Below are 17927 nucleotides of genomic sequence, written 5' to 3'. Positions count from 1 at the left end.
AAGGGTAAAAGGTAAATGGCATCCAAACAAAGGATGAACAGCCAACAGGCTATTTTATTCCATATCAATCTAGAGCTGAGATGGCAAAAACAGTTGTGTCAAATAACTCCCATTAACCATTACAGGCTGCCTGGAGCACAGTTTGACAACTGTAAGGCCAAGTCTGGTTCTGGTGGAGAATTAGTGGGGCATGCGTGCTCCAACAGTTAGTCATGTCTGCCAAGGGCGTGGAATAGAACAGTCCACGTGCCAGATATGTGCCACACGGAAAGTACAAGTATAAGGACAGACTGATCTCAACCTGTTTCCACAAACAAAGCTGTTCTCATATGTATTTGTTAGAACTACAAACTAAAGAAAAGTTGGGCTTTGTAGCTACATGTAGGAAATTAAAGGTTCTGATTCTAACAACTGTGCTTTAGCAGATTGCAGAAAGCAAGTAGCTGATTGACTTAAGTGACTACTAGGAAAGAAAAAACAATGCTATACTGTGCTTTCAACATAAAATACTTTGATTTAGGTCTTTTGCAGCCCAATGATAGATACAGAAAGAAAATGGTCAAGAACAGGGATTCTTAACCAGTGGTCTGTGGAGAGGGTTCAGGGGGTCCGTGAGCTTGAACTAAAAAAAAAAAACTTATTATCTTTATTTTCTCTGATCTCCAATGTTGAGTGTCATAAAACTATCAGCTGTGACATTTTGAGAAGGGGTCTGTGGTTTTCACCTGACTGGCAAAGGGATCCGTGGAACAAAAAAGGTCAAGAGCCCCTGGATTAGAACCTGCGCCTGGGTAATGAACAAGGAAAGGTCCTACAGTTTTTCTTCATTCAAGATACAATTGTTGTTGGACTGAAACAATTTGTAATTTCTTACTTTTGAGATAATTAAATTGATTTACAATATTATATTTGGCTTTGCATTTTAATCTATGTAGTAAGCATTTTTCTTCTTTAAAAATTATGTTATTATGAGGAGTATACACACACACATAAGCACCTAGAGGTCAGAATATTAACAACTAACAACTTTATCAACTTTAAGCTGAAGCCTCAGTAATCAAAAAGTCATAAAAACATTATACCTGTCACATCATCAAAATTGATGCTTATTATTCCCTGTTTGAGAAATCAAATGCATAAGGAATATATTCTAATAAAGTATAAACTCCTTTCTGGAAAAATTCACTTATATGGAACATCTCATACCTGTGAGTTGTAAACTGCATGTGCCTTACATACAGATATTCATGCATAAGCATACAAGTTCACATGCCACAAGAGCTACGGAAGGAATACGACTGTCACCAGCAGTGGGAAAGCTGAAATCTAGAGAGGAAGAAAGGCCTTCTAAATGTGGAGGCCTGCTTATGCCAGACAAGACCCTGAAATCCTGAGTCTTTAATCAGCAGTCTGTAATTTTACCTTTTATACCTGTTTTCACTTAAAGCAACATCATCCATTCAGCCAATGCTCAAGAATACACCAATGACTGACTTCTAATATTTTTAAACTTAGAACGTCTTTAAATCCTATGGAACTTTTAAAAAATAGACTCCACTTTCCGTCCTCTGCTTCACTGATGACCTGTTACCAGGCTTCTAGTTAGGCTTGCTCACTTCACCATTTTTGAGAGAGAAGGAATCTATTACATACATTGCCAGGTCCCTAAACCTTACACAAGTCCTCATAACAAAGAATACGATAAACACTGAAAGTCAGAGAAAATGAATATCTTATTGGATCACATGTACCTTGTGATTTATTTAAGAATTCTGATATATGAAAGGTCACATCTTGCCCCCGCCAGATGCAAGAATTCACAGAGCAAAACAAAATCTGAAATGCAACGCGGTTGGTTTTTCAAAGTGCCTTTCTTCCCGATCTCTGCCTTGACCGTTGCCACACTGAGGAAAGTCAGGATGCACGGGCTCTGAAGATGGCCAGCACACCACACTTACCAGCTTTCTCCCCTGCAGCCCTATGAAGGCGCTCCCAATTTTTTTGGCATTTAATTTTTTTAGTGGTTTGTTTTATCTATTTATTAGGGAATTTTTAAACTAATGCTGCATAACGTTTGTCTTTTGGAAGCTTTTTTATTCTTTTGATAAATTTCCTTTGAGTAAATTCTCAAGAATTTACTTTCTGGTTAAAGTGTGGCCACATTTTTCTGGCTCTAGCTACATACTATAATATTGCTTGAAGGAAAAAAAAAAAAAAGATGGATCACTTTATAATCTTTATAATGAGACCAGCTGTGAGTATCCTTCAGTTTCCCAGAGCTGCTATATCATTTTTCATATTCAATAGGTGTGAGCTGGTAGCTCATTATCGTTTAAAGTTGCATGTGTGGTTAACATTTTTCAAATATTATATGAGCTTCTTCTTTTGTGAACTGTGCCTTCATATGCCCTGATCATTTGTTTAACATGGATTTGGTGTTGGATTTTTTGTTTGATAAGTACTGTTTTGTACTTTAGATATATTTCTACATATTCCCATATTTCCCCTATTTTAATGTTCTTTCAGTTTTATAAAATTTATGTTTACTTTTATCCAGCTTTATTTTATATTTTCTCTCATTGCTTCATAATTAAAGCATTACCTTGCTTCCAAAATAATAAAACTCTTGCTTTCATTTACTTTTCCTAGAACTGACTTCTCCAATTTGTAATTCCAAATGGATTATTTAAATTCCTTTTCCATTTAGCTCTCAAATACAGTCAGATATCTTTCTGGGTTTTTCAGTTTTCTTCAAAAGGGCCCATTTCTATTTTAAAATCAGTATGCTGTTTTAATTATTATTATTGGTTTGTAATAGGCTGTTTTTTATTGAACATTGCTCATCTATTTTCCAAAAGTATGTTAAATTCTTTAATGTATCCTTTAGATATTTTAACAGAAACTGTGCAAAATCTACAAATTAGGAAAGATTAACATCTTTACTATATTTCAATCTTTCTGTCCATTCCTCTCCTTACTATATTAAGACATTTCAGCTATTGAAGGGTTCTTAGATTTCTCTCCTTATAATTCGAACGATGGCTTACTTCCCAAATAATTTACGGTTTGATTTTGCTGATAGAACTGAGGTGTTCTTTTTCACAGTAACAGTGGAAAGCTGCCTGCCAGGATGGCGGCCCAGAACCTTCCCATCCCTATGTACACCTGCTCCTCCTCCACCCAGAGAGGCATCTACTTCCCCACCCGCTGAAGCTGGGCAGGCCTCAGGGTGTGCTTTCACTAATAGCTTGTGGTAGAAATAATATTCCAGGACCAGGCCGTAAGACATCTTGTAGCTTCTGCTTTTGCTCCCTTGATTACCTAAGCCATCATGTGAGGAAGTACAGTTACTATGCTGCAAGCAGAGGCCCATCCAGACCCAGTCATTTCAGCCTCCCTATCTCAGATACCAGACATACGAGTGGAGTCATCTTGAAAGTCTCAGCCCCAGCTGAGCTCCAGATGAAAGCAGCTGTATGAAGGACCCGGGGGATGCCTCGTGGAGCAGAGGAACCACCCAGCTGAGCCCAGCCAGCCCACAGAATGAGGAGAAATAATAAACCAATATTGTTTACAGCCATAAGTTTTGGGATGGTTTGTTAACAGAAACATATAACTGAAAAAAATTAACAAGACCTGGAAATAATGCTTTAAAATACTTTCATTTCTTATTTAGCTACTTTATTTTATAATCTCTAATAATTTACTTTTGATATTTCAAATTTTCTAGATATAGAAGCATATCTATAAACACTTTTTCTTCATTTTTAATATTTATTCTTTATTCTGATGCATTGCTTATTTAAATAGCAAGGGTCTCCAGTACAAAATTTAAGGACATGGTCTCAAAGGGTAAACTTAGTTTTTGGACTTAAGGGATCTACATATAAACATTTCTCTATTCAATATTATGTAATTACTGGGAACAAAGTAGATATATTTTGATAGGCTTCAAACTTATCACACAAATCTTGTTTTATTAGAAATAGGTCCTAATTCTATTAGATAGACCTTTTGTGGGAAATTGATATAACTTTCAATTACCTCATCTACGATAACTTATAAACTTTTTCTTTTATTAAACCAGTTGAGCACTCCTAGATTAAACTCAACAATAACAACGAACACTACACTATTTTAAATTTATGACTAAATTTCACCTACATCTTCTCACACTGGTGTTTATAACTTTTTAAATGTATTCCTAAATTTGGACTACAACTATTGCTTCTTGTTTCTTATGTTTCTTCCCCCATCCCCTTTCTTATAAGATGCTTATTTTACAAATTTATTCCCACAAATCTACTTATTTCTTAATAATTTTTGCTTCTCTTATACAATACTTGATATTAATCTCCTTGCAATTCTGTTCATTTGTACTTTTCATTTTTTTGATCCATTTTGTTATTCATTTATCAATATTCAAAGACAAATCAATAATTGATTGTATTTAGAAATTCCAATGAAATTTTATTTACCAGTTGTTTTTTAAAATTTGACTTCTTTTGAGTTTTTCTTTTATAGTTTTTGTGGAATCTTTTTGAAGTATAGTTAAATTAGCTAATTGTCATGCTTTCCCCATTTTAATAGATGTTTCTGAAACCATATTTTTCTCTTTTTTAAAAAAAGAACTACTCTGGCTGCAGTTCAAAGATTTTGAACTGCTTTGAAAAGATAATGTCTTTTTCATTACTCATTAAAATAGAATAGCCTATCACAGTCTTTAATTCCTTCCAGTCCAACTATTATTAGAATAGAATTTAAAACACATTGTTTCATGGGTTAATAGAGTTTAAAAATATTTAAGCAACAATGATTGGGGCAGATTAATTTGATGACTCTGGTCTATTCTTGAATGGTATAGTAAAATCTGGATTCTTAAACTCATATGCCCAATATCAATTTCACCTTTTACATAAAGGTGAATATATCACATGTCAAAATGTGCACATAAGTGAGACAGATTAGTGGAGGAAAGACATGTCTGCTAGGAATGAATTACACTGGATTTTGTAAGGGTCATGGCATCTCAAATCAATAGGCAGGTAAATTCCATTTTTGAAAAGCCTATTTTCAAATGTGCTGACTATTCATGTCAACATATGGGCACAGTATTATTCCAAGGGGTTAGAACTCAATAAGGCATTTGAAAGTTTCTTTATTAGTTTTTAACAGTTTAAACAAGCACATTCTTTTTTAAACTAGCCTTTCTTTATAATATTTAGCCTAGTTCAGAAATGGCTTTGAGAACTGATACCAAAAGATAAAACCATAAGCAGGGAAAATGGGTTATCTACTGAAAACATTTCTCTTTAAAGCACCAAGGCGACTGCTCGTTCCCAGTCATCACCATAGTAACTCAAATCAGAGTGATGTAGAGCACGGGGGCTTTATCCCAATGTGGCAACAACACAAGGAAATCTGATTAGCCAAATGCCTGGAGCTGCAAATTCTCAACTGAATTTTCCTAACCTGACTACTGTCTCAAGATGGTATGCTACGCTACAGAGTAGTATCAAAATTACTGAACTTTTTAAACATCAGCTTTTTCCATCTGATTTCTTTCTGCAAATGTAAACTTCAGGAAGGTTAGATAACCAAAGTTCTATCTCCTGGCTAATATAATCATGCAGTGTATCTATTAAATTTGGGTAGCAATGTGCCTGAGGTAAGGGCTAGCTGGGATTTCTATGTCATGCTTCTTTCTCTTTTAGCTTAGTGTCAACAGATACTCCAACTTTAGCTCAGACATACTCTTTGATGAACAAAATCAGGACTGGAGGCTGTGGACTGGAGGAAGCCTTAGAAATCCTTTGAACAAAGTGCTTCATTTTATAGGTGAGAAAAGTGAAGCCCAAAGGGGTTAAAGATGTCCCTAAGGGGGTTACTGTTGAGCATTCGATGAGGTATTTATAAAGTAACTAGAATAGTGTTTGGAACCAAGTACATACTTTACAGTAGTTAAGCAACTTGTCCAAAGACCCACAATCAAGTGGTAGAGTTGATCCAAGGACCGCTAATTCAGTAAGTCACTGCGAGTCATTTTGCTTTCTCTACCTCCTACTCTTTCCCCAGCTTCCCGAAAAGATCCATTCAAAGCAGTGATTGTAGACTGACAGATGATCTAAAGGAGATGGGGGAACCAAGCAAAGACACACATGGAGGGAGGATACAGAGAGGATGTAATAAATACTGTTTTAAATCTGAGCATTGAGCACAAAATGCAAAAGGACCTCAGAGATAAAAAAATATATATACTATGAGTTGTGACAGCTTTAGGCTTCACACACTATATGGTACACATTTGATACCTACTTATTCCTTTTACAGGCTCTTCTCATTTGGTTATCTGCTGTGTAAATAAGGATAAAATATATAAAACAAGTAGCCTTCCCTCGAGAAATTCATCCCTGATAAGAAGAGACATGTAAATCAAACAGAATTTAGTGTGTTAAATTCCATATATATTTATTATGCAGTAGGGAGTACAGAGAGAATATATGTTCTTACACTCTCCTAGAGGCAGCAAGATCTGGTCCAAGTAAGAGAACACAGTGTGTAAAGAACATGGCGGGGAAAAAGCTGTGATCTGCTGCCTAGGTCATTTTGGACAGAAGGACAGCATTCCTGCCCTTTCGTGTTAGATCCCTTCTAGTCCAGTGTTGAAGGCACGAGGGGTATAGGAAACAACTAACTTCTGATAAAGTTAGAGAATTAGAGCCTCATGACAGAGCATATGGGCACTGTGATGCTTCCAAAAGAGAGGAGCAATCTAAAGCAGTGAACTCAAGGACACTCACTCCTTCTCTTAAGGGAGGAGCAAAGGCACATTCATTTTACAGAAATTTCCCAACACAAGTTTCCTTCTCTACCTACCAGAACTAAACTTCCTTGCTGTCTGAATTAACTTGAGAGCAGCTTTCAGCTCATTCTCCTAAGATCCTTGGGATCAGAGGCTCTGAGAGCAATTTATTATAGCAAATCCATTGTCAAGGCCTCTGTAACAGGTTAAGCCTGTTAGTGGGTGAAGGGCAGTTAAAAGAGCAAATCCCAATCTCCTGCAGTCTGACTTCAAAGCACACCTGCTCTCCTGGGAAAAGAAACTTATTTCATTACCTGAAGTCTTAACATCATAGGTTATGGAGGCGGAGCCGACAGAGACTGAGAAAATAGGAGAGAGACGGGGAAATGAGAAAGAGAAGGGCCATTCTATGAGCTGTGCTCCCCTCCCTGCTGGGAATCCAGGGACTACCAAGCTCCACCAGGATGCTGTGACTGAGATGTTCTAGGAAAAGTTTTGAGATCCACTAGGATATTCTCATAAAGGAAAACACAGAGAGACCCTATGAAAAAGATACTGTCTCCACTGTCAGTTCTAGCTGCTGGTTATTGCCAAAGAAGATCCTCTAAAAAGGACCCAGGGGTCACTAGTTTGCATTCAACCCACATCCTAGATCCTGAGGATGTATGTTGCAAGCATCTTCCTTGTTTGTGTCTATTTTTATCTGCAAGCTGGAGAAAAGATGTTTCTAAAGGGCAGCTTCAACTTTATAACATTCACAACACCAAAAATGATAGAAAACAGTGTGGCAGCTGGAAGGGTCCTTAGAAATCAGCTAGCACACTCACCCTTCACTGTCTGGATCTTTTTGGATGAGGAAACTGAGGCCCAGACTGGCAAAATGACTTGCTTAGGCCAAGCAGATGATGTGAGTCCGTATTTACACCAAGCCTCCAGTGTTTTCTAATGCTCCACTTATGAAACCAGGAAGTGTCAATTTACTTCAGAGCCTTCCCCTCCTTTATTATCTCATTACAATTTGGGTCCTACATAATCATCCCTACTTTTCATATAAGAAAACAGAAGTCTAAAGATAAAAAATGATTTTCCCCAGTTTGGTACCTGAACTGCCTATCTTTGTGTTTTGTGATCCCTTGCCTAGTCCTGCTTTCACTAAACTTGTTTCTCTTCAGGAAATGTCCTTGGTCACAGCTCAAGTCTTCCCCTGCTTGTTTCATCCTCAAAGATGGGCAACTCATCCCAAGCTTTCACCCAGACGGCCCTGGACAGACACATTCACCTAAGTTGCCACCATGAGCACTGGTGGAAAACGCTACTCAGGATAGTGGGTGAGCCCCGACGGGCTGGCCAGTCTTTACCTTCAAACGCCCGTGCAGCATCCACGAGATGGGACCAATCTAGCCCCATGGCCGTGTCTGGGAGGGGCATCAGGCCAGGATCAGCACATTTGGACTTATCCGATAAGGACCCATCGGAGAACCAGAACTCATCTAAACAAAGACAAAATCAGACTGTCAGCAGATCACAGGCACTGGGTATTGGGTTGTCCCCTCACAAAGGCCAAGAGAACTTCTTTTAAAAGTTCTCTTTTAAAACCTGCTCCAATGAAAAAAGGAGACATTAAGCGGTGATTACCCAAAATGTACAAGTTGGAAAAATGCAGAGATTTTTGAAAAGCAGCAGACTATAGACCCTTAGCAGTCAGTCAGCAAGTAAAGAACTGGGTTGGAAGGGAGATTAGAATCAAACCTTTGTATAGTAACATAATTTCACAGGAAGTTTTCTTCCAGAACAGACTTATCTTGAATACAATCAAGTCTGACTGCAAGATAAATTCCTATTTTCCTCGGGGGCAGCTTTCTCCTTTATAACTAGTGCTGCAGACCTCTATTGTAAAAAAGATTTGAAGCAATGATTCTCTGTTACGATGATTTGAAAAACTTACTGAAGAACACAGTTATTTAAGCTGAACATTACAAATTTGAGAAGTCTTAAGCCATATCAGTATCAATTTATTATAAAAATTCAGTAGACTAATTTGGTTTTCATCTTAACAGGCAAGAAACAGAACAATATTTTATATATGTTGCAAAAAAATGGGGGGGAGGGAAATTACTTTTTTTACTTAATTGAACAGCACTATATCTGGTTAAACCAGAAAATTCTCATCCTTTTAGTATTTAATGTTTGATAGTTTTCCTTTGGCCAGAGAAATAGACCTTTTACATTTCTTTTTCTTTTTAAATGCTCTTCACAGTATTTTACGTGTTTGCATCATTACTAATACTAGTTGTGGGAAGCAGACTTGGCTCAACTGACAGAGCGTCCACCTACCACATGGGAGGTCCAGGGTTCAAACCCAGGGCCTCCTGACCCCATGTGGTGAGCTGGCCCACGTGCAGTGCTGATGTGTGTTAGGAGTGCCCTGCCATGCAGGTGTGTCCCCCACGTAGGGGAGCCCCAAGCACAAGGAGTGCAACCCGTAAGGAGAGCTGCCCCACGTGGAAAAAGTACAGCCTGCCCAGGAGTGGCACCGCACACATGGAGAGTTCATGCAGCAAGATGACGCAACAAAAAGAGACACAGGTTCCCAGTGCCACTGAAAAGAATCCAAGTGGACAAAGAACACACAGCGAAGGGACACAGAGAGCACACAACTGGGGGGAGGGGGGGAGGGGAGGGAAATAAATAAAGAAAATAAATCTTTAAAAAAAATACTAGTTGTTTAGAATTCATTATGCATTTGGGGGCAAATTTTCAAAAGGTTTCAACCTAACTTTTTTTTTAACTTGCATTTTCTGAACCTACCCAAAATGTTGCATGCGGCTGCTTGTGAACCCATCTGACTAATTAGACCAATCAAAATAATGACCACCTGGCTGACTGAGCCTGCAATTATGTTAAATAAGGGACATAATTAACCAAATGCACCTGTAATTTTTGTCCCCACATATTTTTGGGTAGCTGTGAAATGCTGGCATCTGGATTAGGATAGATAAGCACTTATAAATTTGGCCTTGAAAGAGACTGTCTTCACATTTTTCAAATGCAGCTCTTAGCAGACCTCTAATCAAGGCAGCTAAACCAAACAAGTCATCTATTTTTGATAGTGCCACATTTAGATGTATAGTTTAACCGCAACTCGAACCACCAGCCTCCATGTTGAAAGGAACAATACTAATGAATATATTCTCAGCATAATTCCTGCTACCTTTCCTCTCCTCTCCACGTCCTTTTCTTCTTTGAAATAACAACTATTTTGTCCTTAGTGGCTTATTCTAAGTGTGAATACTTAGGGGTATTCTGCTTAGAGTAAGCCTTGCTTAGAGTAAGCAAGGATTGAATGAAAGCAACACTGCTGGAGTGGGAGGTGGGAAAGAGAACACTTGGCACTCACCTCCTTTCCATCTCTCTCTGCTACCAACTCTGAAACTAGGGAAGGTTGATGCTGATCAGCCTGGTAGGTTTCAGTCTTAAACAAAGGCATTTAAGGTTCAAACCTCAAACCAAAAGGGAGGATCTTTAATCACTTGCAACTACTTCCTTCTGTGTCTCAAAGAGAAATGCACTTTGCTTTTAAAGCAAGGTTTTTGTAGTAAGTGTAAAACAGTTACTTAACTAGGTGGCAACTGCTTTGCCATGGATTTCTATGGAACTGATTTCTTCAGAAAACAAGAATCAGTGTTCCAGTTCTGTGAAGGCTGCAGAGGCCAGGCAAAAGAAACTGCTCTTCCTCTAGGCACTTCCCTCTCCCTTTGCCTCCAGTTCTGTTACTGGAGAGTGAAAACATCAGGGAGGGGAAAATTATTCAAGTAAAGGAATATTTCTAGAGAAAGTACAGAAGTATCTCTGTTAGCTATATTTTACTAAGACAAGTCAACTTGAGTATTCTCTATGTCTTTATAAAGAAATACTCTTTCCTTTGAGCTTATGGAATTCTTAAAACTAAAACCAAGCCCACCAGACATTCTGTGCTGCCTGCTTAGTTCCCTAAAGCCATTAAAGTCATCTTCACAGAGCCAGTTAAAGATAAAAAAAATAATAGTAGAGAAGGCAAAAGAGGCAGAATACAATGAGAATAAAGGGGATAAAGTCACCTTCTTGACTGGCAAGTGCTGATTCAGAATTCAGGGTGCTAGGCTGATGTTTCTTCTGCAGTTATGTGCTCAGAGCATTTTACCCCAATTCTCAGTGGAGTGTAGCAGTCTTTTGACATTCATGGATTAAATAATTAAAGCTCTGACTACTTCTGAGCAACCCTGAAGTTCCATGATATATGGACATTTGTAATTCTGCCAAGGCTTAAACGTGAGCTTATGTTGCTGGGAAGCTGACGACTGAGAGGAAGTCAGCTAGTGAGTGGGCCCAGATGTCCGCACAGTGCTGCAGCCACCCAGCTCTGCCGTCCTGTTCACTGTCCTGTCCAGATCTCAGGCAGACACTACATGCTAAAGTGGCATTTGTGACTTTGGGGTGTGTGATGGTCTCAGTAAGTATATTTCATAACCAAAGTCAAGTCCAGGGCAGTGCTCTAACCTCCTTAAATTTTTATGAGACCCAGTAAGCAAAAGGAGAGAAAATTTTTTGTGATGTTTCTTCTTTACTGTAAAATATTAGATTCTCTTCCCTAATTGTAAATGAGACTTTCGGCGATTTGATACTGCCGAACTGGCAAAGAAGATCAGTAGCATAGAAATCTCTTTTACTTTAGTTTATATGGAGCACTACTAACTCAACAGTGTATTGATGGTGTATTTACTAAATGACTACCACATGCCACGTGATGTGGCTCAGTAGTGGGTAAGACAGAAAAGGCCCTGGCCCTCATAAAGGAGGGAAACATACAATAAACAGACAAGAAAATATAAGTAGTGGTGTTTCAAAGAAAATAAAAGAGGGTGATGTGACCAAGAAGCTTGATGGTACATTTGGGGAAAGTCTGTCTGAGGAGATGATGCTTGAACTGAGACCCCACTGAGAAGGAGCTGGCAGGAAAAAATGGGCACAGTTCCGGTATGAAAGCTTGGAAGAGCCTGGATTTACATCTAAATTCATGGTCTCTCAGTAAGAAAGGCATTCTAGTGTCAAAGATAATCAAATTACGTAAGATCTACCCCTATTTATCCCTGAATAATCAAAATGAGAAACACCTAAATTCTCTTTTCCGTTGGTCGGCAAATCATTTAATTAGAAAAAACTAAAAACTACCTTTTTTTTTTTTTGGTCTGAGATTGCAAACCACCCAAAATCCTTTACAATACTCTAAACTGGACTTCAGGTGTCACTACTACTTTCTGCCCATCCAAATGATGAACACCTACTAGAGTCCAGGTGCTATATTAGAACCTAGGGACATGACAATAAATAAGACAGAGCCTAGTGAACAAGCAGGTAAGTATCGCTGTTGTGGTTTGACAGGGGTCTGGATAAAGTGCAGGCAGCAGAGACAGAGATAAGGCTGCGAGCGATCACTTGCGCTTCGTGACTGCCCTGCCAGCTGTGGCTGTATTTATAGATGGGGAAGACTAAGGCCCCATTTGTGTCTGGTATCGAACCCTGTTATTTCAAATCCACGTGTCCCAAACTACCTCAGAAGACTGTCCTCCTCTTTGTCCAAGTCAGAAAGACCGATACCCTTTCAGCTGGCTGCACTAGCTGGTGTCCAAGGCAGTGTGGGGAAGCGGGAGGAGCAGGCTCAGTGGAAGCACTCCCAGGCTCACCTACAGCCAACATGGTGTCCTCCCGAGAAATCACCAAGTTCCTTGTAGAGCCTTTCAGAGTAGAAACCACAGCCTACGTTGTACATACTATCACTTACTTAGGTCCCAGAAGAGGAGAAGAACACTAATTGCAATTATCTTATATCCATAAAACTATCTGGGAGTTCTGAGAATGAGTTAAACAACAGTCTGGGAGGAGAGAACACTGTTTAATGAAAAGTATTGCTACTGCACAGTGGGAGAGAGGCTTTAAGTGATGCTCAAGAGGACAAGTGCTTCTTTTCCTGCTCATAATTCTTATTCACCTCTTCGCACATGAACCTAACTCGGATATCTATTAAGAGACTTATGGATTCTGGAAGATCGTTAATGTCATGGCCCAGCTGCCTGGGCCCCCTGCTCTCTGCCTTAGGACATTGATCTGTGGCTTCCTGTTTGTTTACCCAAGACCCTGAAATCATAGTAACCATCTTTATTGAGTCTGACTTTATTATTATTACTATAAATGCTTAAGTACCTTCCTGACAGTATTTCCCAGTGGTCAGATATATAAGATTTCAGTTTCCCTCCAGAAACCAATGGCTATTATAGGGGAGACTGGATACATGGAAAATGGACAAAGAAGTACACCATATTGAATCAGACCAATCCTCCACTCAGCCAACCCTGCCCCCAGTGGTGTTTTAGGGGAGGCCATGTAAGTCTTCTCAATGCTAACCTTAACTGTTGTTCTTTTAGTAAACCTTATCACCTACGACACAGAACCTAAGTCTACACCTTTGGTCTGTAGCATCTCATGGGAGTACTGAATTATAAGTAAATACCAATTTCTTTTATTCTAAACTTCCCTTTTTAATTTCAAGGGGCCGCTTTTGTGAGGTGCCTAGTTCAGACCTATAGGATGTGGGAACACACATCAGCTAATACTCTGTGTGTATTTTTTGCAACAGAAGAACCCTTTTTAGTTTATCCTCAGAGGAAGATTTCCACCATTCCTTGGAGAGTTTTGGATTCCTATTCTATAACAAATCAGGAATTCTCTTTAAGCATGCTGTGAACCTGCCAATCCTTGGGACTGCACTAAATAAAGCTAGGTGCCTAATTTGTCAAGGAGGAAAAGGATACCACGAATGCTTTTCAACATCACCTGTACTCTGGTCTATAAACTATTGCCCAAATGCCCCTTCACCTTCATTTCTTTTTCTATATGAGCCATTAAAGAAATTTTATTCTGAAATCTGCCAACAGTAATAGACAAATGTCCTATATGCAATGCAGAAAGAGCATTTCAGAATTATTCTCAATTTCTGGATCAGATCATATTCTTATACCTCCAAGTTGAAGACATAATGATGCAGCATATTCTAGTGACTTCACAGGAAATACATATGAATCATTATATGAATCACATCCAAAATGTGCTTGTTAAGTATTGGTCTCTCATGGTTGGATTAACATCTTGGTCTGGAGAAGAAATATGCTGAGACAGGTTCAAATCTGGGACTTTAAAAAGCTGAAATATCTAAAGGTGAAGGCTGTGACTGTAATAATTGTACATAGAAAAGGGCCAGAGAGTCACTGTTAAGCAACAGATTTACTGACCCTTATTTTCCCCTTATCTTAAACCTCTTCCTTATGAACAAGATCTACCTAAGTCTCTACTGGTGAAAGATTTTTCTCTTCTAAGATCAGATGCTTACTAGCAATGCTCTAGTGTTACGTTTCAAAAGAAGAATATATATGTCTTATGAATTTTTGCCTAGCTCTATGTACAGAACTAACTCAACCATTCCGTGCTACAAGTTTCAACAGAATTGCCCTCTGCTCTAAGTTTTAATATGAAGCTGTATCTTCCTGGGAAACTAAGTTAGCAAACTGGGGGAACTTCAAAAATTCCTTATTTCTCACTCAAAGACATCTGCTAGGCATTAGCATTCAAATTTCAGCTTTCTGGGTTGTCAAAGTACTCTCAAAGAGTCCTATCTTCTTAGTGAGAAGGTCTGCAGAACGACCAGTAACCACAAAACTGAATTTTACTAACCTTGTATTGAATAGATACAAAAGTACTAATCACATAGATGACTGTGGTAGGCATGGGGCACCAGAAACTAGAGTCCTCTAATGCAAACTAAATCCTTGAAGCTTAAACTCTTCTGGGGACAAGGTGGTAGAAATAAGCAGGAAGTTTTGGGAGAAGAGATTTCAAAACAAATTACTACCAGTTCCTTTATTTACATTTTGTCATTTTACCCATCAAACCTGGAGAAAATGAATAGTTCCTTAAACCTAGAAATTAGAGGAGACACATCAAATAATAAGGTTTCATTAGGAAAATAGAAAATGGCAAGGGCCATTCTTATTGTTTTCCCTAGAGAAATAAGCAATGACGACAAGTAAGGTGGTTTTTAAGTAGGACGCTGGATAAATACCATATTTTGCCTGTTTGCTAATTGTGCCTTTATACTTTGAACATACTTTAAAATGTACACATTGCTCATATGGAAGCAAAATGCAGGGTGGAATGAAATGATAGCACTGACAAATAAATATACTAGGGATCTTGCAATCATACTTGATCTTAAATTAAAGAAATAATATCTGTAAGAAAAAAGGTTTAGTGGTTTTACAGGCACTTTTAAAAGGACACTGAAATTATCTATTTACAAAAAAGAAAAATTATTTGGAAAAATAGTGTGGTTTTAGAATATATCTGTGCTGCCTTTTATATGGTTATCAAGAAGGAGTTTAAAGATTTCTTCAATTTAGGCAAATGTACCCTTTTAGCAGGCAGGATACTATGTTATTTAAAGAGATACATTAGGAATTTTCTTAAACAAGGTTTCATTTACAATTATGTTAAACATTAGAAATGTTATTAGAACAATTATTTCATTTAGCCTGGTATTTCTATGTGTTTTACAAAGCTCAACTTGTTTGTACAGGTAATGCTATCTATATTCAAATTTTAAAACCTGACAATGACTCTATTTCTGGTTAAATTCCCATTCTTCCTATACAATAGAAATCACCTATCCAAACAGGAAATAAAGTTAACCAATATAAAGTCACTCTTTAAAAACTGAGATTTTAATAAGCAACTCACACTGGATAAAAATCATGGATGTTTTTTAGAATTTGAAGGAAAATCAGAAATCATATAAGCAACTTCTGACTTTTAAGGAGTACAGACAACATAAGTGAACTGTACCATAGTAAAGCTACTTCTAATATTCAGGTCTTCTGATTCCTGCCTGCCATTTTTTTTTCACCAGGTATTTAATTTCAGGAGAAATTGATATATAAAACTAGAAAACAAAATTTTTCTTTTGCAGGCTGCCCACCAGAAAATTCACACCCTGCTCCAGTTTTCTTTTTTCCTTAAAATAGTGTTTTAAACATTTTTCTTTATAGATAAAATAGCTGAGATGTGATAGAAAAGTCACCATTTGACTTAAAAATGTCAATTTGGTGGTTTCACATTTATATAAAATGGGTAGAGTATTGCTTAATTTGTTCACTCTGGGGATTTTTTATCATACTTGAAAGTTACTAAAAAAACAAACAAACACACAAAACCTCTGTTCAAGACACCAGATCTGAAGACACCATTGAGGCGTGGAGGCGGTTAGATTTGGGGCACACACACATGCTGCCGTGAGGCCAGCAGGCCCCTGGCCCACTCACTTCTCAGGCTGCCCGCGCCGGGCACGGGGTGGGTCCGGGGAGGCAGCGTGCTGTGGTAGGGCGGCGTGGTGCTGAACAGAATGTCATTGGGCAAGGCCTGGTCAAGCATCGAACTTCGTGAACTGCCAAAGGAAGATCCTCTCCGATGACTGCATATGCTCTCGTCCGAGAGTGTGCGATACAGCGACCTTCTTGGAGACAGGTTTCCATAAAATGAAAACTAGGTGTTTCAACATGAGGGTTGGGGGAGGGAGAGGGAAATACACATTAACTAGCGGAAAGCATGGAATTCATTTTACTAAATACAGTGGGCTCATGTACTATTGTGGTAACTTCTTTGAGGCCTTCCCTAGGCAGGTATAAAGCATTAATTTAGAAATGCTAAACCAGCCATGTGGGTTCATCAGGGAAAATGCACGAGGGCTTCAGTGCAGTTATTGGATTTTAATGTTTTCCTTCTTTGACACTCTGTGAAATATTATCACAAATTAAACATGCACAGCTTTATTAATTCTGAAATGTTAAATGGAACTCCATAACCTTATAGCAATGATGGCTCCTGGAAATATATAAAGTTGCCATTTCAGGCAACAGTTATTCAAAACCACATATAGTGCTGGGCTTGATTTTAATATGAAATGACTAAATTTTAATACTAGACAATTTTCGTACCAATCAACTGCATGTGAGATTCAGTCTAATCTAAATAATGAAAAAAGTTAATTTTGAACATTGCTGCTTTTCAGGCTATAAAAAACAGGTTTAAGAAAAAATGGTATCAGTTCAGTAAAATCTTATTGTCTACTTAAAATGATCACTTGCAAATATGTGCATTACAATTGTTGAAAATTGAGATTATAGTAATCCATCATATCTAGATTTAAAGAAACCATTAAAATTATTGCATTTGAAATCACAGAACAAGGAAAATTCTTACGAAAGAAGCAGTCAAACACTCAAGAAGAATCAAATCAAATCTGAATTCCCAACTACTTTCTTTACATACTGAACCACATCCTTTTACATAAACAACAGTAAAAGCTAGAATGTTCACATCAAACAAATATAGAAATGGCTATTTACATGTGTGAATACAACAAGAAGGCTAAAAATATTTCTATTGTACGTATTCCTTCCATTCTGCCAAGGCTTCCTAACTGATGAATGGTAACTCAAATGTGTGTGAACTACAAAGTTAAATTTATACTATGAAAAGAAGGTGATTTGTCTTAGACGGAAAAAAAAAATGTCAAGGAAAAGTCCATTCCTATTCAAAGAAAAACCCTTTGCACTTTTGTACAATATTCTTCCTTTGTGCCCAAGCTTACACAGTATCATATACATGATTTGATACAAGTTTTTTAAAAAGGCTCATTATGAATAAGTTCTTATGGGATTCCCTCTTCACACATGAAGAGAAGGTTCTTTAGAACATGATTACAGGGACATTAAAGTGGCTTTGAGGTAATATCTAATTAGAATGTTATTCTAAGAACACAATTAGTTAACTGCAGTATTGTTTATTATGAGGAAGACAGAGGCATAAGACTTGCTGTTTTATCCTGATCACAGTCAACATGGCAATGCCTGATTTTAATTTTATTTCTCCTTTTCAGTCGAACAAAAGGGAGCAATGGATTAGAAGATCAGAATTCAAATTTCTGACTCTGCCACTAAATATTTGAATGAACTCAACATTTCGCCATTTGTAGCACCAATTA

The 17927-nt window shown here is 37.9% G+C and overlaps 1 protein-coding gene across 7 annotated transcripts in view; it reads right to left on the bottom strand.

The window, feature by feature from the left end:
• Positions 1–17927, bottom strand: part of SIPA1L2 (signal induced proliferation associated 1 like 2) — a 245073-nt gene that overhangs the window by 10256 nt on the left and 216890 nt on the right. For all 7 annotated transcript variants that reach the window (XM_058309532.2, XM_071207373.1, XM_058309533.2 and 4 more), the window contains 2 exons: positions 16207–16426; positions 8161–8292 (listed from right to left, as the gene is read on the bottom strand). In XM_058309532.2, the coding sequence (XP_058165515.1) occupies positions 8161–8292; positions 16207–16426 (352 nt within the window). The remainder of the gene's footprint in view (positions 1–8160; positions 8293–16206; positions 16427–17927) is intronic.

This window comes from Dasypus novemcinctus, chromosome 13 (genome assembly GCF_030445035.2).
Source record: "Dasypus novemcinctus isolate mDasNov1 chromosome 13, mDasNov1.1.hap2, whole genome shotgun sequence".
NCBI lineage: Eukaryota > Metazoa > Chordata > Mammalia > Cingulata > Dasypodidae > Dasypus > Dasypus novemcinctus.
Note: the sequence above shows the minus strand (reverse complement) of the source record. Positions and strands in the feature narration are given on the sequence as shown.